Consider the following 23,579-nt stretch of genomic DNA (forward strand, 5'->3'; position numbering starts at 1 on the left):
TTTTCTCAAAGGGGAAGAGGATCAAGATATAAATGGAGAGGGAGGAAGGAGAGGGAGGAGCTGAAAATGGAATTAAGATGTGTTATGTACGTATAACAACTTCCCCACGAGAAAGATAAGCATTATGCACTGCAAACTTGTACCAATAAAAAAAGATCTGGAAAAAAATCACCTGAAGGCTACTTACAATGCCTAATACAGGTTAAATGGTATGTAGTTATTACATTGCATTGTTTAGGGAATAATGACAAAAAGTACACATGTGCATGTGCAGTACAGATGCCATTTTTGAAAAATATTTTTGATTAGCAGTTTGTTCAATTTGCAGTTATAGAACTCTCAGATATAGAGGGCTGGTGTATATATAAATCTGAGATTGCCTATACTCCAGATGGCTGTTATTATGAATTTACCTATATTCTACATGTATAAAATTTATTCCCATGGAATTATTTCTATAGTTTCTAAGCTTATAGTACTTTTAAAGCATATTACATTCTTTATGATGTTTAAAGCCTGAGCACTTTAGCGTTTTTTCTTGCATATAAAATATGGAATTTAGTAGTGATATAATCTTAACAGTAATTACTCTCTATCATTTAAGTGGTAAAAACTGTTATCCCTACCACACTTGTAGATTGAATCATCTGAGCAGGGCTGGAAGAAGCATTTTGAATGTAGTTCTTAAAATATTCAAGGAAAATGTCTGTATATGAAAATCAGTGTAGTCGTGGGCATTGACACTAGGTTGAGAGAAAGGGTAAAGAGAAAACACATGAAGGTCATTGTTGTCGTTCAAATATGAAGTGTCCCCCAAAGACACTTTGGGGTGTGGAAGGCTCGATTACCAATGCAGCAGTGTTTGGAGGTGGGGCCTGAAGAGGTAGTTGCATCCTGAGGTGCTAAGGTTCAGGGACATATAGCTGAATGGACTTTTAGAAGGAAGGGACCAGCTGAGGAAATAGGTCATGAGGCACAGGCCTTTGAAGAATATATCTTGTCTCTGGCACCTTCCTCTGTGCTTCTTTCCCATCCCTCTACTTCCTGGTTGCCATGAAGTGAGCAACTTTCCTCCGCTATGTCCTGCTGCCATAATGTTTTTGCCTTACCACAGGCCTAAACCCATGAGCCACAAGAAAATGTTCTTCTTTTAGGTCATTTGGGTCAAGTATTTTGTCACAGTGACAAAAAGCTGGCTAACATAGTGACTATAAAAGATAACAGCAAGACTGTATGTAAGCCATCATTCAACTGGAGAGAATTATCCACCCCTGAAAAATATACCACAAAATGCTTAAGAGTGGAAGAAACTCTTTAGCAGATAGTAGGGCCCTCAAAATAAATGAATAAGAAATCATTTACAGGCAGAATAGAGAGCCCAGAAATAAATCCATATATTTACAGCCCACTAATTTTTCAACAAAGGTGCCAACAACACAGAATAGGCTAAGGACAATCTCTCCAATAAATGGATGTCAACATGCAGAAGAATTAAACTGGACCTTTATCTCACCCCATATATAAAACTCAACTCAAAATAGATTAAAGATTTAAGCATAAGACCTGAGCCCATAAAATTACTAGGAGAAAACCTAGGAGGAAAGCTCTTGACATTGGTCTAGGCGAAGATTTTTTGCATGACCTGAAAAGTAAAGAAAAATAAATGAATATAGAGTACTTCACAGAACCAAAAACTTATGTGCAACAAAGGAAACAATCAACAGAGTACAGAAGTGACCTAGAAAATAGGAGAAAATATTTGTGAACCATACATTTAATAATAATACCCAAACTATATGAGAGTCTCAACTCACTAATAAGAAAACACAAATACCCCAATTTAAAAATTGGCAGAAGAATTGAAACATTTTACAAGAGAACACATATAATCAGGTATATATAAATGAAAGAAAATGTTTAACATCGCTAATCATCATGAAATGCAAAGCAAAACCACAACAAGGTATCTTAACACCTATTATCAAGAAGATAACAGGTGTTGGCAAGGGTGTAAAGAGAATCACACACTATTGGCAGTGGTATAAATTAGTATAGCTGCTATGGAAAACAGTGTGCAGGTTCTTAAAAAAATTTTTTAATAGAGCTATCATATGACCCAGGAATTCCACTCCTGGGTACATACCTAATGGAAATGAATTCAGTATACAAAGAGATATGTATCTGCATTCCTACATTCCTGGCAGCATCATTCACAGCACCCAGGATGTGGCCAGTGTACAGGTAAGGAAAATGTGGTGTATATATACATAATGCAATACTATTCAGCCCTGAGAAAGGAAACAATCCTGTATTTTGCAAGAATATGGATGAACATTAGGCTGAGTGAAATAAGCCAGGCACAGAAGGACCAATAATACTTGCATGACATCATTTATGCCCTGTGTGCGGAATCTAAAAAGGACGAACTCACAGAAGCAGAGGGGTTGATTGAAGATGGATTGGCTAGATGTTGGTCAAATGATATAAAATTTCAGTCAGAGGCCTGGGAAATCCCAGGCTTAGTAGTGCCACCACCTGCCTCACAAGTACAAGGTCCCAAGTTCAATCTGCGGTACAAAAAAAAAAAAAATTCAGTTGGGAGGAATCAATTGACTTATTGTATAACTTATTGACTGGAGTTAATAATAATGTACTATTCCTGAAGATTGTTGTGTAGACTATTTTAAATGTCCTCACCACAGCAGTGATGATAAATATGTGAGGTGATACATGTGTTACTTAGACTGAGCGACTTCACAGTATATACGTATATCCAAATACCACATTGTACATCACAATATAGGACCCAGCTCTCTCCTGGGGGACTCACTCCAGCAACACTGGCCCCAACAACCACTGGGAAGCCAGGCCATTGCAAGCGAACCCTATCCTTTCTCTATGTCAAAGCAGCAGGTCAGCTACACACACACACACACACACACACACACACACGATCTCTCTCCACTCTGCAACTACTCATCAGAAGTCAGCCCACTTGAGGCATAGTGTTCAATGTTCAACAGCCTCTGGAAGCCGTTCATCGTTCTCCAGAGGATTCCATGGAAATCAACTCCCACCGCTGCCCACGGCACCTGGGGTTAGAAGGGAATCCCTTCATCCTTCGTGCCAGAGGTAGAGTGAGATCTTCAAGCTCTGTGGCCACCCTGTCCAGAGAAGTTTCTTCAACAATCTCCTCACACAGTGTCCCTCCACACCCTAACTCTCGCTCTCTAAGTGGGCAAGGTAGTTCAAGAATCATTGACAGATAGCTCCCATGTTCCCACGGTCACTTCTGCCCTTGGCGACTTGGGGCCGTCCTATCTGTCACTCTCGCTGGTCCGTATTCTGATTTCCACTGCTGTTACTCAGTTGAGAGTCTGATATCTTGTTCCACCTGCACTGTCTGGCTTAATCCTGCAGTGGTGCTGAGGTGGGTGCCATGGTCCTGATTTCACATTTTACGCTGCAGAATGCAGAAATTGCATTGGTTATAAAGCTAGACAAAGATTCGGCTCTTTCTAACTCCAATCTGTGTTCTGTGGCCTGACTCAAATAGAGGGAGTCCAAAGTAACCCATGACTAAATTGTTAGAACAGGTCTTCTAACTCAAATTTGGCAGAGTTTCAAGACATGCTTTCAATATACAAAAAATCAATTTTATATCTATATAAAAAGTAGAATATAAAAATTTCAGAAATACCATATAAAGCAGCACAAACATTAAAAACCAAGAAACATATCTAGCAAAGAATAATGATAGTTATACTGAAACTTCAAAAATCGCTAAGAAGCCAGGCATTGTGGCACATGCTTGAATTCTCAGCACTGGGAGGCTGAGGCAGGAGGCCATGAGTTCAAGGCCAGCCTGGACTACACAACAAGATCCTGTCTCAAACGAAATTGCTGAGAGGAATGGAAAATGGTATTTTTAAAAAAGAGTGATATTACTGATTATGATGTCAATCCTGATGCATCAACTTGATTTTATAAACTCAACTCGATTCCATGCACAATTCTAGCAAGTTATTTATGAAAATTGATGAGGTAATTCTAAACTTATACGGAAATGTCAAAGGCCTAAAATAGCTAAGGTAATCTTCAACTAAGTTGGAAGATGTTTCATTCCCAGGTGTTAATAGTTATAAACTTAGTGTGATTAAGGGTGTGTGGTAATTAATTATGTAAAAACAATAGAATAGATACAAAGGATGCAACTGAGGTCCCCACAACATGAATTATGTTTCTATGGTTACCTCCTTTCTGACAAATAATGCTCTCGCTCAGCAGGGAAGAGGATTTTCTTTGATTGGTTTTCTTCAATAAATGATGCTAGATCAACCAGATATATACTTGGGAGGACAAAAAAGGAATCTAGGACACATGGGACACAAACATTCACTCGTGAGAACTGGAGAAGCAAATAGCATTCAAATTTGTTACCATTATCACTCCTGCATTATGCACTCACGATGTTCTAGTTGCTGCTTTCTGTAGAAAATCCATTCACAGATTTTTACTCTTTATTTTCCTTCATAAGGGTTTCAGTGTGTTCACAAGAAGCAAGCCTCTTAATTATGGAGATGCATATTTCCACTTGGTCAGCTTTCTATCGTACTGGTACAGCACAGAAATTATTTTATACCGGCTGATGTGTGTGAGAGACGCACCTACACAGGGAAAGGCTACTTGGAAAAGCTTTTCCACCACGGTTCTGCAGCGTGGTCCAAGACTTCCCTGGTGTCACCAAAGCACTCCTTCAACAAGCACAGCCCTAGGCTGCACGTGTGAGTGGCGCTGCTGGGGTTGTCACCAAACTTCTCGCCAGGGACTGCTGGGCTGCTTCAGGGAGGACAAAGGTGAGGGGAAGCTGGGACCGGCCGGGGCCCTCTATAGTCCGTGTCCCCGGAGGGTACCTGTCCAGCACCTCCGACTGTCGGTTACCCAAGCGCGCCAAGCACTCGTGAGAGAAGAGATGTCTGTCCCCACGCTCACCGTGGCTGATAACGGATTAAACATCCTTGGGAATATAGCGAGAAAGCCAAACGCAGAAGGAAAATGAAAAAGAGAAGCGAGACGGGGCATGAGAAGATGGCACAGGCAGAAGGTAACTTCCTGAAGAGTGAGGGGCCTTCCCCACGAAACGCAAATCGGAGCCGCGAGCAAAAGATCCTGCCCTGCAGTGCGCTTTGTTTCTGCAGAGAACTCCAGAGAAGACTGTTGGAAAACTGCAAACAGTAAGCAGCCCCGGGGTCCAGATGTGCATTTGGGCTCCTCTCGTCTCCCAGGATCCCGGCTAGGATTTCAGCAGCCTTGGCTGGTGGCCACTGCTTGCCTCACGGCAGACAAGCCTGGATCCGTTCTTGGCAGGACAAACATTTCGTTAACTTAGAATTTATTTAGAGACATTAATTGAGCCAGGATAATTAAACTTTTTCAAATTAACAGAGCATAGGGTGGGCAGCTTAGCGTCTCTGTGGTTTCCCCATATGCAGTTCTCTTTCCTGGAGTTGAAAAATCTGGCCTGTTAAATTTCTACCCTCCGGGTTAGCCTACTGGTGAACTTAGCTGAATTTAAGTAAAAAGCATGCATAAACCAGCACATACATCCTCCCATGTGGTAGCTTTAAACTACAAACCCTATCTTGCATTATATATATTCTTGCATCTCCTATAGGACATTAAAAATATATGTCGTATTTTGTGGCCACTTACTTGGCCACAAATACTCTTTTTTCCAACAAAAAGTATATTATTTGGGATCCAAGTTATTAAAAACAATACTTTGTTGGCCGGGGATTTAACTCAGTGGCACTATACCTGCCTCACAAGTACTGTTGTCCCAGTACCAAAAAGAAAAAAAAAAAAAAGTTTGCTTTCATTATGATTCTTTGACTCATTACACACTAGTTAGTTATGTATACTCAAAAGCTATACCAACAATTATATTTTAGAACCTTATAGGAAAACACAGTTTATTCAAATGGTGTTTATAATGTGTTTAAAATGGTGTTTATATTATTTTGTGTTTGAGCTCTGGGGCAATGATAAAAGTTAAAGCCTTGATCCATTTCCATTTTAGTTCATTGTGTAGTGAAAGACATGGTCCTAGTTTTAATCTTCAGCATATGGAAAGCCAGTTTTTCCAGCACCTTTATCATTATTAAAGAGGCTGTCTTTCCTCCAGTGCAAGTATATAGCTCCTTTGTCAAAGATGAGGTGGCTGAGTGTGTCTGGAGTTGTTTCTACATCCTCTAATCTGTTCCATTGATCCTCAGGTCTGTTCTTTTGCCAGTACCGTGCTGGTTTTGGACACAGTAGCTTTGTAGTATAATTTAAAATCAGGGATTGTGATACCCTCTGCCTTGCCTTTGTTGCCCAGAATTTTCTTGGCTACTCTAGGTCTCTTCTGATTCCAAATGAATTTTAGGATTGTTTTTTTCTAATTCTGTGAGATATGCTGCTAGAATTTTAACTGGTATTACATTAAATCTGATAACAAATTTGGAAGTATGGCCATTTTCACTATGTTGGTTTTTCCTATCCAAGAACAAGGCATGTCTTTCCTTTTTTTTTTTTTTTTTTGGTACCGGGGATTGAACTCGGGTCCTTGCTCTTGCGAGGCAGCCCACCGAACTGATGAGCTAAATCTCTGGCCCTTTCCATTTTCTGATATCCTCTTTGATCTGCTTTTTTTCAGAGTATTGTAGTTTTCAATGTAGAGGTCTTTTACTTTCTTCATTCGATTGAGTCCTAGGGTTTTTTTTTGGTTTGTTTGTTTTTTGGGTTTTTTTTTTTTTTTTTTTTGATGCTGTTGTGAAAAGGATTGTTTCTCTAATTTCTCTCTCAGTGAGTTTGGTATTTGTGTACAGGAAGGCTATCGAAAGGAGATTTGGAGCTCCGGTTCCTGATTCCTTCCCCTTTCGATTCCAAGGCCCCTCCACAGTTGTCCCTGTATTGCTGAGGCTTGGAGGAGCCCCAAGTCCTCTGAAGTCTTGAGTCCTGGGGCAGAAGTTACAGGCTCAGATCATCCTCATGTGCAAAGTTAGAACTGAAAAGCGGAGGAGGAGACTTTTTTGTGGTGGGTCAGAGATAAAGACAATAGACCAAGGCGCCAGCTGGCCTCTGAAATACCTGTCTGCTAATACTGGCTGATGAATGGCTGTTCTCCACCTGCTAAGGGATTCTGGACCCGAAGATATGAAAGGTCCACAAAAAATAAGCACTTGCTCTAATCAAAGCAGTTTTCTCCTAAGGAAACTTTTATTTTTCCTTTTGCAGTACAGGGGATTAAATCCATTCACACTGAGCATTTTTTTTTTTTTTCCACAAGGTTCCCCTAAGTCTGTGGCGGTCCAGCCGTCACAACACGAACATGCCTGAGTCGGGGAGTGAGGATTGAGAAAGGAAAGAACACTCAAGCCTGAGTGGAGACGAAGAGAAGTCTGATTTATTTCACAGAAAGAGCTCCTTTTATAGGTTCACAGCAACAGGAAGCTTTTAAGGGCACACAACAACCAAAAACACCAAGTCATTGTTTTTCAAAGACCGGATTTCCTGACTCTTACTGATAACATCAGATCTTTGGCTAACGAGCTTCCTGTTATGTCAGGGTCAAAGAGTCAAAACCAGCTTAACAGACAGTTTCCTTGAAGAGTAGCAAATGTTGATGCCTTAATTATACAAGAAGAAGTTATTTTCCAAATGTCAAACTCCAGTGGGCCATGACTGGGCCCCGACATAAGTCACTGACTTTCCCATGCTGGGCTTGAATTTGCAGTCCTCCTGTCTCAGCCTCTCAGAATACAGGGGTCATAGGCTCTAAGGAAATTTAATTGAAGGAATAAAAGAGAACTATAATAATAATGTGGTAGATGTTGAAGGAAATGCGATTAAAGCACAAAAGAGGTTTTCTGAAAGGAGAGAACTTGATTGTGCATTCAAAAATCCAATGCATGAGCTGGGTGTGGTGTTGCACGTCTGTAACCCCAGCACTCAGGAGGCTGAGGCAGGAGAATCGCTGCAAGTCTGAGGCCAGCCTGTGCTACATAGTGAGTTCGGGGCCAGCCTGATCTACAGAGCGAGACCCTAAGTCAAAAAAAAAAAACAAACAAAAAAAACTCAGTACATGATTTGCAAGACAAAATAATCACTGCTGTACTCTTATTGGAGTTTTGTATTGAATGGAGATAATATCCCACTACACAGAGCACATTTATGAGCTATAAAGAAAATAATTACACATTTTAGAAGTCCCAGATGGAAAAGAGTGAAGAAAGACTTAAGTCTTTGGATTGACAGAGAGCACCAAGTTATAGGTTAGAACCATTTTTTCAAAAGGACACATTCTGTTGAAATTCTTATATCCAGAAATAAGATACTAAATCTTATTATTTGGTACAATTTCAAGGATCCGTTGGATATTCTGAGACCCTTTTGGTCTGCAGTGCCTAAAACTAGAAAACACCAAAGCTACTCTGAGAAGACAGAGGTCCAAGAAGCCACCACATAGCCCCGTGAGGAGGGAGAGGGTATTGTCCGCAAGAGCTCGGGAAAGACCCTGCATGCTGTCTTCTGTGGAAGCTGCCCAAGGAGAAACAGCCAGCAAACACATCGAAGCTGGGGCTGGGGGTGTAGCTCCGTGTCAAGCATTGCCTGACAGGCATGAGGCCTTGGATCCCATCCCAGCATCTGGTCCCCAGTATATAAAGTATAGGGCCTGGGATTTAACTCAGTGGTGCCGCCGCCTGCCTCGTAAGAGCAAGGACCCGAGTTCGATCCGTGGTACCCCCCCAAAAATATATATATATACACACACACAAAGTATAAAGAAGGAGGCTAGGCCTGACTCTTTCGATAACCTGGGCGCATGAGGAGGACGTGCCTGAGAATCACGGTCACCGTTAAGGCAGGTGTCCCCTCCCCCTCCCCCTGGTCCTGGGGATGAACTCAGGACCTTACCCTTGTGAGGCAGGCGTGGCACCACTGAGCTAAATCCCCAACCCTCAGTTTTATTCAGTTTTGCGCATTGTTACCCCATCCACTCTCACCATCTGGCCTGACTATTCTTTTTTTTTTTTTTTTGTACCAGGAATCAAACTTGGGACCTTGCTCTTGCGAAGCAGGTGGCAGAACCACTGAGCTAAATCCCTGGCCTCGACTATCCTTTTTTTATTGGAAAAGGAATTTTTTTTCGTTCTGAGGATCATGGAACCCAGACCTTCCCACTGAGCTACATCTCCAACCCTTTTCTTGAGACAAGATCTCCACAAGCTACTAAATTGCCCTTGCTAGGCTCAGATTTGCAGTCCTCCTGCCTCAGCCTCCTGAGCTGCTAGGATTACAGGCGGGGGCCACTGTGGCCAGCTGGTTTTTCTGTCTTAAAACACTTTCTTCTCTTGCATCTCATGGCCCATCACTCTAGGAAGGGCTCCCCTCTGACTGCTTTGCCTACTCCTCTTCCTTTTCTTTTAGTGCGGACCACAGTTGGAGTGTTGCTGACGTGATCATATTAACAGGTGGAGCCTTTAGGTGACTGAAAGCCAGATGTGGTGGCGCACGCCTGTAACCCCAGCACTGGGGAGGCTGAGGCAGGAGGATCGCTGAGAGTTTGAGGCCAGCCTGGGCTACATGGTGAAACTCTGCCTCAAAAAACAAATGAAACAAACAAGACAAAAAAACACAGGAAGATTGATGGGAATAATAATTGTATGGTTAGATTCACAGAACCACCCAGTCTGACCTGACAAAACTCTTTCACATGTGTCTTCCTACCCTAAGCCCCTGGTGACCACTTTGGTTTTCTTCCTTTCTTAAAGGTGTCATATAAATGAAATTATACATTACAGAGCTGTCTTTGTTCCTTGAGGTGGATTATATTTATTTTTTAATAAGATCAAAACTACATTACAGAAAATTTACCATTGTGATTTTTTTAACTGAACAGTGCAATAGTATTAATAATCTAAACATTTATCAACAGATCTGTAGAGCTCCTTCAGCAAAACTGAAACTCTGCAATCATTAAACAACCTGCACAGCTCCTTGAATTTTTGTTTTTAAGAGTTTATTGGCTTTAGATTCCATACAGTATTTGCCTTGAGACTGGTTTATTTCACTTAACACAACATTCTCAAGGTTCATCCATGTCGTAAAGTATGACCGGATCCCCCCCGCCTTTTTTTTTTTGGTTTTGGTTTTCGAACTTGGGACCTTGTGCTTGCAAGGCAGGCAGCGGCACCACTGAGCTAAATCCCTGGCCAGTTCCCTTCTTTGTTGAAGGCTGATTCATGTTCCCTGACACACATATACCACATTTTCTCTCCCCATTCATCTGTTGATGGACATTTACTTCTACAGCCTGCCTGTTCTGAATACTGCTGTGATGATCTTGGGTGTGCTGTTATCTCTTTGCAATCCTATTTTCAACTCCTTTGGATGCATTCCCAGACACAGAATTGCTGGTTATGTGATAATGCCATTTTTATTTTTTATTTTTTGAGGAACCACCATTATACTTTTCACGGTGGTCAAAACCATTTGTTTTCACTACAGACGATGCAGAACTCCAAATTCTCCCCTCCTCACCAGCACTTCTGGCTTTCTGGTTTGGTTTGAAACAATGACCATTCAAATGGTTGTAAGATAGAGATTTCATTTTGACTTCAATTTGCCCTTCCCTAGCCATTAGTGTTTCAGTGCCTCCTCTCTTGGTATAACACACTACCAGAGACCAGTAATTTATAAAGAATAGAAATCTGTTCCTCACTGTTCTGGAAGATGGGAAAACCCGCGGTCAAAGTGCTGGAAGGTTTGCTGTTGGTGGAGGATCCAGCCTCTGTTTCCAAGGTGGCAACTTGAAGGCTGAGTCCACTGGAAGGAGGAACACCATGTCCTCCTCACCTGGCACACAGTGAGGGGAAAAAGGAACAGACCTCCCCACTCTAGCCCTTGCTAGGCACCTGAATCCCAGCCACAAAGGAGGATCCTTCGTGAATCAGTCATGTCTCTCTCTCTCTCTCTCTCTCTCTGTTTTTTGGTTTTGGTTTTGGTTTTTTGAGACAGTCTCTTGAACTCACTATGTAGCTCAGGCTGGCCTTGAACTTGCAGCAATCCTCCTGCCTCAGCCTCCTAAGTGCTGGAATTACAGACGTGAACCACCAGGCCTGGCCCTATATGTTAATTTTTAGAATGAAACAAAAGTTGAGTACAACAACACATGAATTTGCGCATATAATTTTATAACTAACATAAAAGCAGTAATGATTCTGCATCATATTAAGTCAGTAATTTATGTACCTCCCAAAAGAGAACTCTATAATTATGACCATTTTGGCTTCTATACGGTATTACAAATTGCTTCCTATGGTCTCTTTCAACATTGTTCTCCTTTTACTCATTTTTTTCCTTTTAATAACTTGACTTGAAATTATTCTCAGGCCAAACTATCACTTTATGCTGTTCTGATTAATGAAAAAAAAAGCATTTATCATTTTTCCTATTTACCTCTTTAGCCTTTTTCCTCATATCCGGTTCTATACCTCCCAGCTTGAAGTCACTTACATATGTCATTAAAGGGGTTTTGTAAATCTGTCTTCCAGATTATTTATGAAGATGTTAAACACAGCTGGGTTTGACCTTAAACCCTACGAGGTCCGCTAATCTAAACCGAGATCGTTCGTCTGCGCACTGCTTCGTTTTAGACTATCCGTTGTTTACAGTCCTGTCTAGATCCATTTCATGGTATCAATAACCAAAGGCATTCATGTCCATTTCTCTAACGCATATGCTACCAGTTACCGAAGAAAAGTCCAGATGTTTTTTATCTTTTGTCCATTCATTTGCTAATTGTACGAACAATCTGATCCCAAGTCCTCTCAGTGGTCACCTACAAGGAGGCAAGCAGCAGTGTGAGTCCGTTAGAGTCAGTTTGTCCTTGAAAGTTAGATAATAAGCCAGTGAGTAAGCAGAAGAAATGAGTGATCAAGACAGATTCCTTATGCAGACAAGCGGCTTGGCTGGGGAGCCTGGAGTAACAACGTAGGAGAGAGAAAGAAAGGAGTAAAGCAGGCAGCTTCTTATTATGAAAGATAATGGTACATAGCTCACAGATGCCATCTGAATTAAGCAGCGCCTACGAGGAAGAGTCCCAATGGGTTCTGTGATAGGTTTCACATTGTGAAGTTAGACACAGAGACAAAGACGCTGTGGAGAAGCAGCATCAAAGCTGACGTTTGAAGAGATAATATGAATGTTGAGGCTTTGAGCGAGATTCGCGTAATGATGAAAGCAAACAGTGGGGACAAAAGCATTTAGGCTTTTCTAGCCAGACAAATACAGTGGGACTCTTGATAAAATGGAGGCAATAAAAAAAAAAAAAATGAAGACCTAAAGAAGAAGATGCTTTAACAGCAAAAATTTAAAATCTCTTTCATCTGTGGAGTGTCTAAGTCTGCAACACAGGTGAACACAACATAATTGTCAGAGGTACCTTTGATCTGGAGGGGAGAAAAAAGGAGGCAAAGAAAATGACGTAGCACCGTGTTTCTAGGTGTGAAATACAAAATGGCACGATGTATGGGAGGGGAGTGGTAGGCTGACGGTGATACGGAGAATAAATAAATAAATAGGGAGCCACATAAATAGGGAGCTGCGCTGTTCTGATGATGTCACTCCTCTGCTTAAAATCTGCACGGAACCTAACCGAATGGCCTTCAAGGCACTTTGCCAAGTGGGCTCACACTTCTAGCACCATGTCACCTGCACTAATAACTACCTTCCTCGGGCTGCCACATGAGAGTCCCAACGGAGAGCTGCCGTTACAGATACCCTCTACCTAGCACAGGAGTTCCAGTCTCCCTTCCCGGGAGCCCTATGATTCTGCACACACCAAACTGAGAACATGCTGTGCTCCTAACAATTCTGGGTATACAGTATTCTCATATCCGCTTTCTGTAATATCTATTTGCTCCTTATTTTGACTTTGCCAATCTCCGATTGACCACAGGGAATCAGTATCCATTATCAGTCTTTTTATCCCGCCAAGAAAACATGGACACTACTTGTGAGCTCCCTCACAGCACTCTTGAACTTAGTGGTAGAATTTTATTTTAATGTTGTTATTATTGTTTTCTCTCCTGAGGACTTCAAGTTCACTGAGGGCAGCAATTGTGTCCAGTTATTCTTTGAATATCCAGAGTTTAGTACAATTAATCATCTCTCCTGTTACTAAACACTGATCAAGTTACTCTTATGTTCTAAGCAACATGATGCAAAAACCCCCCAAAGAGGCACTAAAGTTAGGTGAGGTGAGTGGAATCCGGTCCCTCCTGCCTGACATTCACCAGTGTGGGGATCTGGACAAGATATTTAACATTATGGATGCCAGTTTCCTCGTGTGTAAAATATTTGGGTTAATCTAAGATTGTAGTTTTCAGGATACTCCCCAAGCAGGGAGTGCCTTGGGTTGGGAAGAAGGAAATACTGACCAACCGCATCCCCAGCTATCCACGCCTGCTTCTCAGCCACAGCTGTTTTGCTTTTATTGTGTTTATATTTTGTTCCTACTTATACTGTCTTTTGAAGTGAAATTTCCCAAACTAAAAGTGTTCGAACTGTCATATCATTATTAGTTCTAAGATTCTGTGAGTGTACAGGCAAAGATATGTGCTCTTCTGTATAACTTTTGTATGAAAGCAACAGAGCAATGTTTATCTCAGATGAGGGGTGCTGTTGTTGGAATGTCTGTGCCCCTCCAAAATTCACGTGTTGGCACTTAAGTCCCAAAGGGATGGTGTGAAGGGAGGGCCCTTTTGGGATATGGTTGGTTAAAGTCACAAGGGCTCGACTCTCATGACTAGAAATAATGCCTTCATAAAAGAAGTTGAAGAGAGCACTCTGGATGCTTTTTCCCTGCCACCTGAGGACATACAAGCAGGTGCTGTATGAAGATCAGGCCCTCACCAGATCTTGAACTTGCCAGTTGGCTTGATCTTGGACCTTCCAAATCTGTATACAGTAAATTTCTATTAATTATAAATTACCATTCTGTGGTATTTTGTTATAGCAGCAGACTGACCGAGACAATAGGAGAAGACAGAAAGACCCAGAGACACGGCAGCACAATTTATGTTCCCTGGAGAACTGGAGCATGGATCAAGACAAAAAGGGTCCCCCATCCCAGTGGTAATTCCTGGTGTTCAACAGCTCTTGAGACTGAGCTTCATGTGGCCTCCCATTGTTCCCTGTCCTGGTGACTCCATCTTGCTCTCTACTTCTCTCCTCAGGGCATCTTGAGCACACATTCCCAGTGAGAGATACCTGACTGATTCAGTATAAAGGGTTGTGATTGGCTGGTGTATGAAAGATCTTGATTGGCTGGTGTTTTGCAGTTTCTAGGGTCTAATCCACTGTAGTCAAGGCAACAGGATGAGATGGCAAAATGCATAGCATCTCATGCATAATTAGCAGCTAACGTTGCTTTGTCCTGAAAAATCTGCAAGTGTGTGTGAGGTACCTAGAATTTAATAATTTGCATAGTGCACTTATATAGATGGCTTTCATCCAACAACTGGGATACTATTTAATACTTTAATACAAAAGTACCAGGGTCCCGGGATTTCAGTTATTAAGTATATTGCCTCAAATGAGTATCTTATTTGATTAAAGAACAAACTATGTGTTGCGATATCTTGAAGATACTGAGTCTGTAGAGTGACTCTGGTAAAGATGATAACAATACAAATTATTAAGAACAAAGTACCAAAATGAAATTATCTGTCAGGTTCAGTACAGTTAAAGAGGGTGTCCAGTTCCAAATCCAAGCCTTTGGGAAGGCAAAAGTGTTTTATAGCATACATACTAAGTGTAAACCCTTTCTTCAGCCTATAACATCTGGAAGGGTGTGAAGGTAAATATTCCTTACCAGAAAGAAAGTAGTATTAGGTAATCAGAGCACAAATAACACAAAGGCCAAATTAAGTGCTCAAACAGGTGTTTACTTGCTCTTCACATCCAGTCCCTCCCAGTACTAGAATCCACATCAGAGGGGGGTTTGGCCTCTCGTCTTTCTGTCTTTATTTCCTGGGTGTTTTACCCCCCCTTCCTTTCTGGCTCACTCCCATCTTAGCTGATCGCTTTGGATTTCTCCTCAGTGAGGCTGAAGGGGCAGCATCTGCCCTCCCGGAGAGGATCGTTGGTCCTGTGGGCATCCACCTGGACACTGATCGCTTTTACAGGGCACACTCCAGTCCCCCTAAATACACCTTCCTGGGATGGAGGCAGGGGAGAGAAAAGGAAAGAAGGGAGAAATAAAGCCTGCCTTGATCTTGGTGAAAATGAACAGAGAATAGAATCTGTGGGACCCTGGCTTTGCAATTGCTGCCTTTCACATTAAATTAGCTTTCGAGTCCTTCGTGCACCTGTAATTTCCATGAAAGTTGACTCAGTCCCAAATGAGAGAGGGTAAATTGATTACATTATATGAGCTTTATATCTAGGAATGACACAGGAGCAACTGCAAATGCCTCTGGAATTGTTTTGGGTTTAAAAAGCAAGTCCGGTTGGGAAATTGCTATAATTTTACATATATTGGTATAAATTTTAGTTGAAGTGAATACCATTGCCTTCATTTGGTTTTATATTTAATGAAATGTGGGTTACAGTAGGAGTTTATAAAATCAGTGTATAGTTTAAAAGGCGAAAGATTTACACTATCTGAAGAGAAATCTAAGTATGATCAGTGTATAGTTTAAAAGGAAAGAAATTTACACCAAGCTACATAAGCAAATTCCACAAATATTTTCCAAATCTATCCCTGAATAAAAAAATTAATGTGATGTTGATTTTAGTTTTCAGTGAAAAACTTTTAGAGGTTGAGATAGTTAATGCGGCAAAGGTAACTTCTCTTTAATGTAAGAGATGTGAATTCAAAATGTACATGAGACCAAACTCATTTTTACTGAAATAATCCCTCTTCATTGAGGCTTTTAGTGTGAAGCATGATAGGTGCTAATTAGACAGTATGATTGAACTGTGAGCTTTAATTGTTTAGTTAATTACATTTCATTATTAACATCTTTGACCACAAATCCAACCCAGGTTTCTTATTATCAGCCCTTCACAATGGCCTGTCAATGCCAGCCCCAAAATGTCTTTATTTCTACACTAACACTGCCCCTCCCAGCCTCTTCTCTCATGTAGATGATTGGCAGGGCTTTCTCAGTAGTCTTCTGTTGTCCCACTCTGTCCTTGTCCCACCTCTGTCATACTGAGACAGAGCACGGAGTCCCGAGGACACACAGGGGAATTGAAGGCAGACCTCACTGTGTCTGCACAGCTCTGCTGCCCTGGCCTCCCCTGCCTCTCCTGGCTCCCCTCTCTCTCCCCAAATGCAGGCTGCCCTACGTCTCAGAGCCTCATGCTGTCCCGTGTCCTGGGCATAGGGCCCAGCCGTGAATTTAGGACCCTGTGTCCAGAATCCTCTTCCCTCCTGCTTTACCTCAGGAACCTCAGGCACCGTCAGCACCGTGTGTCCTGTATGTATGTCTGTCCTTCCTTGCTCTTGTCACAGTCACACTCTTGCTTAGTTTGGTAATTATCTGATCAGTCTGTCTCCTCTACTTGACTTGAAGATGAGTGAGAAGAGGCTTCGTGTCTGTTTTTTCTCCCTCGAGGGCCTAGAAGGGTATCTGGTACATAACTGATACTCAATAATAGGTATGTGTTATATGAATAGTATGGAAATAGCCAAGCAGATATATAAGTACACTTAATAGATGGGTTAAAATGTACATATAAATTTAACGTTATAACGTGGACCCAATTATTTTAACAAGGGAAAACAAATACAAAACTTGATCTGAATTATAATGTTGGGATGATAAACTATTCAGAGGGTTGTTTTAATAAAATGTTTAGTTTTTCATGCTATCCATGAATATTAAATGATTACATGATTTGTGTCAATCTCCCACCCCTAAGACATCTTTTCTACTCTCCAAAGCTAAGAAATATATTGGCCTATGATTTTGACATTTTCAAGTGACTCCAACTTTTAGCTTTGATTCTTTCAGGTTTTAAAAAAATAAGCAGGGCCAGGGATGTAGCTCAGCAGTACCATGCCTGCCCAGCAAATGTAAGGTCCTGAGTTCGATCCCTAGTACCATAAAAAAACCAACCAAAAAAAAAAACCCCTAAAGTGCAAAGTGTAATTAATGGTAACTATAGAAGAAGAAATAGCAAGAACTTAAGAAAACTGGGAGCTCCATGCTATGCTTTAAGATGCCCACATAGTTTCTCAAAATTTGTAGTTCTACCTTAATAAACACTGCTATTTGTAAATATTTCTCCCTTGACTAGACTACATGCAGGTTTAAGTGTGGTGAAGATTTGCGTAGTTAACATTAATGGCCAGGAACATCTGATTCTAAATTCATAATCTTCAGTGTGTTTGGGGAAACAGTCATGTGTGAGCAATCTGGAAGGAGAAATTCCATGACAACATGGCACAGAAATGGGGTCAACTCCTCAATTCTCTGAAGATTCCCTCCCTCCTGTGTACTATGCAGCTGCTAACATCTTGATGATTTAAATAGAAATGTTTTGTCTGGGTCAGACATTAGCAAGTAGAAACTTGGGTGGTGGAAGAAAGTAATTCTTAAACCTCTCTGATGATTTACGAGCAGTCTGTGTTTCTTGCTCACAGCTTATCCCTATCAGAAATGGCAGCACAGAGTAGGCGTTCGATGTTTGGTGACTGATAAAATGTGTGTGCGAGTATAACTTCAAAACCTTGATTAACAGACAAAACACAAACCTTTCATTTTGGGAGATGAATTACTTCAATTATTAATTCAGCTTTTTTTTTTTTTTTTTTTTTTTTGTGGTACCAGGACCAGGAATCAAATTCATGACGCCACTGAGCTACACCCCCAACCCCTAATTCGGCTAATCTTAATGGTTATGCAATAAGTATATCTCTAGGACATGACCAGAGGCAGTGGAGGCCTCTTTCATTTGAAGAAATTCTTTTCAGTGGGTTTTTAGTGTTGAATGGACCAGAATAATCATACAGTTACTTGTGATATTTTTAATATTAAGTTTGCTCAAGACTTTAAATTCAGCTTACAGGTACTAATATTTTATTTATAAAATGAATACTCATGTGATAAGACAAAAACAGTGGCTCTCACTTCTTTGATTTCTATCCATTCATAAATCCGAATATTCAACTTCTTTAATTTATGTATTTTTGAAATACCAAATGTGCAAAGAATGATGTGATTCACACACACACATGACTCATTTAAGAAGCAAAGTATCACAGGTACTTTTGGAGTTCTTAGACAACTTCTCCCAAAGTAAATCTCTGCCCTCGCCACCTTCACCAATCACGCTGAATTACACTCTGTGGATATATATAAACAGTACATATTCGTATATTTATGTGAATATATAAACTTCATATAAACAGTGTGCTCTATTACTTGTTGCTTAATAGATATAACCAGTTTAGACATCAAGTTTGGGATATTTCTGTGGGTTTTTTTTAACATAGAAACATTTACTCAATAGTTTTATTTTTTACTCTTTTATATAGTCGAATGTACAAGTGTTTCCCTTCATAGTTTTGTACTCTTTCTGTCTTATTTTTAAAACCTCCCTACATAAAGCTCATAAAGATATTCTCCTACATGTTAAAATGCTGTTCCCATTTATATCTTTAATATGGTTAATTTGTATGTGTCAATTTAACTCTGCTAGAGAGGGCCCAGGTAGTTGGTAAAACACAATTCTTCTGTTTCTGAGAGGGTGGCTGTTTTTGGATGAGAGTGACAGCTAAATTAATGAATTCAAGCAAAGCAGACTGCCATACTTATTCCAGATGGGGCTCATTTGATCAGTGGAATAAAAGAGAACCAAGACCAACCTTCCCCTGAGTAAGAGGGGATTTAGCCTGAAGGCTTCTGGAATCCTGTACACCTGCTCACTGAACTGACCAGGGAGAGAGAGAGAGAGAGTCTGAGAGAGAGAAAGAGAGAGAGAGACAGAGAGAGAGAGACACAGAGATGTAATTAGGTGTTATAATATATTTTTTAAGGAATTATGACAAGACAAATCTCTATGTGTTCAGTAGAGGTGCAGACATTATATATACCTTAGGGGTCTGTTTCCCTGGAGAACCCCAGTACAGTAACTCTGGAAATAACTCTGTGTATGTATGGAAGAGAAGGATTCACTATTGCATTTTGAGAAATGGAGGATCAAAGTGCAATCACCATTCATTAAACAGTTCTTCCTCTACCCGCTTAACCTACATTGTTGCTTCTGTTGTAATGAGTTACACCCATGCACAAGATGTTGTCATAGCTTTAAAAAGAGTATTGAACAAGATCTCAACCCCTCTTTTCTTCTGGCTATTCAGTGCCCTTTATTTTTCTTTCATTTGAGTTTTATAACCACCTAATGAAATCCATAAAAAGTCTTATTACAATCTCATTGCTCTTTATTAACTTGAAGAGAGATGGCATGTTTATGTTATTGTTTTGCTGTTTGGGCTAAAAAAACTTACATATATATGTTTGTCAGCTTTTATTACTATGACAAAATACAAGAGAGAGAGAGAGAGAATGAGAGCGAGAGAGAGAGAGGGACTTACTTTCTCCAAATATGCCCCACATCCATGCAGTGTCTACCACCTCTGATAGTCTATTCGCTTAAACCTATCAGTGGGTTAATCCACTTATGTGATCAGAGCCCTCTGAACACTGGATGAAGGACCATGCCTTCCCCATCCACCCCTCTGAGGGATATTTCATAGCCAAACCATAATAACCTGTGTTTTTAACATTTAGTTGTAAGGATTTTTGTTTGCCTTTTGTTCCAAGCTTTCATTGGCTGCTGTGTACAGCAATGCCACCGATTTCTTAAAAATTGATTCTGAGATAACTGACCTTACTGAGCGGAGCTCACTGATTACGTCGGTTAATTTGCCTGTTGCTATCTCTTGGATTTTCTTTGCGGACATCTCTGACTAATGCCGGGGGGTTAGTTTGTTTTTTGTTACGTTCGTTGCTTCCCACTGAAGTTGAAAGATAAACAACATTAGAGGGCATTCTTAGCTCACACTTGATTTGAAAAGGAATCCTTCAGTGTTTCTCATTAGGTATGATTTTTGCTCTAGGCTTTTTCAACGTCTTTCATCGGGCTAAGGGTGCTTCTTTTGCTTCTATACTAATTTGTTATAAGTATTTTAAAGAGGTTTTAGTTTTATAAATTGCTTCTTCCTGCATTTATGGAGACAGTAGGATTTTTCTCCTTTAGTCTGTTAATATGTACAGGAGTGTGCGTTGTTTTTCTGCACATTAGTTTTGTTTTTACAGTGAGCAGTATCACCCATGGAGAAAAGTAGGTAAACTTTATGGTAAGATTTAAAGAATAACTATAAAATGGACACCCATGTGAGCCCAGCCAGGTGAGTGAAAAGCAAGACAGGTCTTGAGTCTAGAAGTTCCCTTTGTCCATCATCCCCTCTGCCATGTACTTCAGAAGCAACACGACCCTGACAAATGTAACAAGCAGTTCCCTGCATTTTTTCAGTTTACCACGTTTGTGTGGGTCCATAAATAAGTAGTTCTGGCTACCTCCAATTTATTTTACCCTCCATGATTTTCACATGAAAAGGCTTCATTTCATTCATTTTCATTGATTGTAAAGACATTTTCTTCCAGCCACACAATGGTGGCGCACACCTGTAATCCCAGCATTTGGGAGGCTGATGCAGGAAGATCACTTTGAGTTTCAAGTCGGCCTGGACAACATAGTGAAGTTCAAGGCCAACCTGAACTACCTAGGAAGACCCTGTATCCCTCCACACCCAAAATGAAATACATCTACTTCCAATACTGCTTGCTAGATTTCTTTAAAAATCACTCATACATGCAAAATTTTATCACTTTTTTCTGTTTTTTCCCAAAGTAACATTTCAATACTGCTGTAGTATTTTATTAAAGTGAAACCACACTCAAACGAAAAGGATTACACAGGGCATGGATACCAAGAGGTAGGAACCACTGAAAGCCACGTTAGAGATTACCTGCCACATCTACTGAAAATAATACACAGTGGCCAAGTTCAAACTGGTTTATAACGTCAAAATGATAGCAGTGAGGGCGCAGTGTAGTGGAAGAGCATGTGCTTAGCACGCACGAGGCTCTAGGTCAATCCCCACTACCACAAAAACAAATGAATAACAACAGACTGTATCCATACAAGGTTCACTAACTATACCTTGTTCCAAGAACTTAATTTGCATTGTAACATTAACCCTTACAACAAAATTATGAAGTAGATTTTAGGGGAGGGGATTGTTACTGGGGATTAAACTCAGAAAGCACTGAGCCATATCCACAGCTCTTTTAAAAAATACTGTATTTTAGGGGCCGGGGATTTAGCTCAGCAGTTGGGTGGCCTGCCTTGTAAGTGCAAGGACCCGAGTTCAATCCCCGGTACTGGGAAAAATAAATAAATAAGTACTGTATTTTTATTTTGACAGGGGGTCTCAATAATTGCTCAGGCCTCAAACTTGAAATCCTCTTACCTCCTGAGTAGCAGGGATTACAGTCGTGAGCCACCAAGCCCAGCTCAGGTGGATAATATTTTATCCCTATTCTTCTCATGGTTCTCTTTACTGGTTACAGTAGCACTTTTTCCTTTACAGGGCTGGTAATTGAACCCAGGGCCTCATGCATGCCAGGCCAAGTACTCTACCGCTCAGCTACACCCCAGCCCAGTAATAACTTGATAGCTATGTAATGTCATTCTTATAAATATATTGTTTCTATGTTGTATAACTCAGCTTCACATTTTTTCTTTTTAATAATTAATGATCCACTAATGAGCATTTCTATGCATAACCTTGGCCATGGTGGTTGAACTATAATTTTTTAATAATTTCCCAGATTATAGAGTAGTTAGAACTATCGTTACATATTACCTTATTACTTTTTTTCAAAGCACCACTTTACAATCCAAAAAGTATTATATTTTGTAATATGTGTTGTATAAAAAAGCCTCAGTTTACCTTCATAAGCATTTATATAATTTCAAATATATATACTTGTATACATTCTTGGTATTCTCAAAGGTGGGCATTTTAATTTTGGTATAGTTTTCACCTGCTTTTCTTATGTTAAATGATCATTTTGCATTCATTTAACTTTTCAAATTTTAGCACCCAGTACATTAGATTAAATTTACATGTTTTCTCTGTATTGGGTAATTACAAACTGCTTGTATGATTTTAAAAAACAAGAAGGATTCAGTCAGTATTTCCACGCACAGAATTAATGCATTGATTTGAATGAACAACTCGTAATGACACAATGTCAGCTATTTGAAAGAATTCTGGGAATGGTAGAATAAAAACTCCCAAAGGCTGTTAAGAATTTCCATGCTTCCAAAAATGCTTTTGATGAAGCTGCAAAGTTGAAGAACAAAACAGTTTCATTTCCCATGACTGCCCATTTTTAAAGACAGATTCCAATTCTCCTGAGCACATAATGCAAATAACATAGACAGTGGATGTAAAATGTAATTGATTGCAATGTTTGAAGGAAAACATAAATCAGGAGGCTGGCAAAACAATGGCCAGACACCAAAAGCGGGGGGGGGGTTTGGCATAAAAATGGTGAAGAGAGATGATGATTTGTTAACAAAATCAAGGACCTTTCATTTAAATTATTCTATTATCCTACTGCAGAACCGGGAAATGTAAATAGCATATCTGAATGAGAAACTCCCACAGATTAACAAGCTCACAGTATAATGTTTTTTATAATTAAATGTGCTTCTTTCTCACTGGTAATATAAAGCAAAAAGGGAGAGCTGAAGGAATACTCTGAAAGAGTAGAAAATGTTCCCTAAGCTTTTATTTCCTGCTCTGGCTAAGAAAACAATCCTTCACAATTCAGTTTCTCCATGAAAGCTGACTCACACGCTATAGAAATACGGAGTAGATATACCCAGCACTTTCTGTATCTACTGGGATGAGTGTATTTTTTGTTTGTTTGTTTGTTTGTTTTTTGAGACAGGGTCTTACTATGTAGCTCAAGCTACCTTGAACTCGAGCAAACTCCTGCCTCAGCCTCCTGAGTGCTGGGCTTACAGGTGTGCACTATCGCACCCACCTTGAATTTTTTCTTTAATGTGGTGGAATTCATTTGTTAATTTTCCTAATGTCAAATCAGCTTTTCATCCTTGGAGTAACCCCAATCGGTCGTGGTCTACCTATATTAGTTGTCTATCGCTCCATAGCAACTTACCTCCAAATGTAGCATCTTAAATTACAAATATTTTTAATCTCACACAATTTTGTGGGGTCAGGAGTCCAGGAGTTGCTAAGGGTGATTCTAGATCAGGAGGATCTCTTAGAAAGTTCTAGTCAAGATGTTGGCCAAGGCTGCAGTTACTTCAAGAGTTAACTGAGCTTGGCTGGGGATGTAGCTCAGTGGTGCTGTGCCTGCCTGGCAATTGCAAGGTCCTGAGTTCAATCCCCAGTACAAAAAAAAAAAAAAAAAAAGGTT

At 40.3% G+C, this 23,579-nt stretch overlaps 1 protein-coding gene across 1 annotated transcript in view; it reads left to right on the forward strand.

The window, feature by feature from the left end:
* Window positions 1-5,088: 5,088 nt before the first annotated feature.
* Dnajc1 (DnaJ heat shock protein family (Hsp40) member C1) overlaps window positions 5,089-23,579 on the forward strand; it is a gene marked incomplete at its 3' end in the record, with an annotated part of 219,070 nt that continues 200,579 nt past the window's right edge. The window contains exon 1 of the mRNA XM_033759662.1: window positions 5,089-5,234. Within this exon, the coding sequence (XP_033615553.1) occupies window positions 5,089-5,234 (146 nt within the window). The remainder of the gene's footprint in view (window positions 5,235-23,579) is intronic.

Source organism: Fukomys damarensis, unplaced genomic scaffold (assembly GCF_012274545.1).
Source record: "Fukomys damarensis isolate Sample0158 unplaced genomic scaffold, DMR_v1.0_HiC HiC_scaffold_37, whole genome shotgun sequence".
NCBI classification, from domain to species: Eukaryota; Metazoa; Chordata; class Mammalia; order Rodentia; family Bathyergidae; genus Fukomys; species Fukomys damarensis.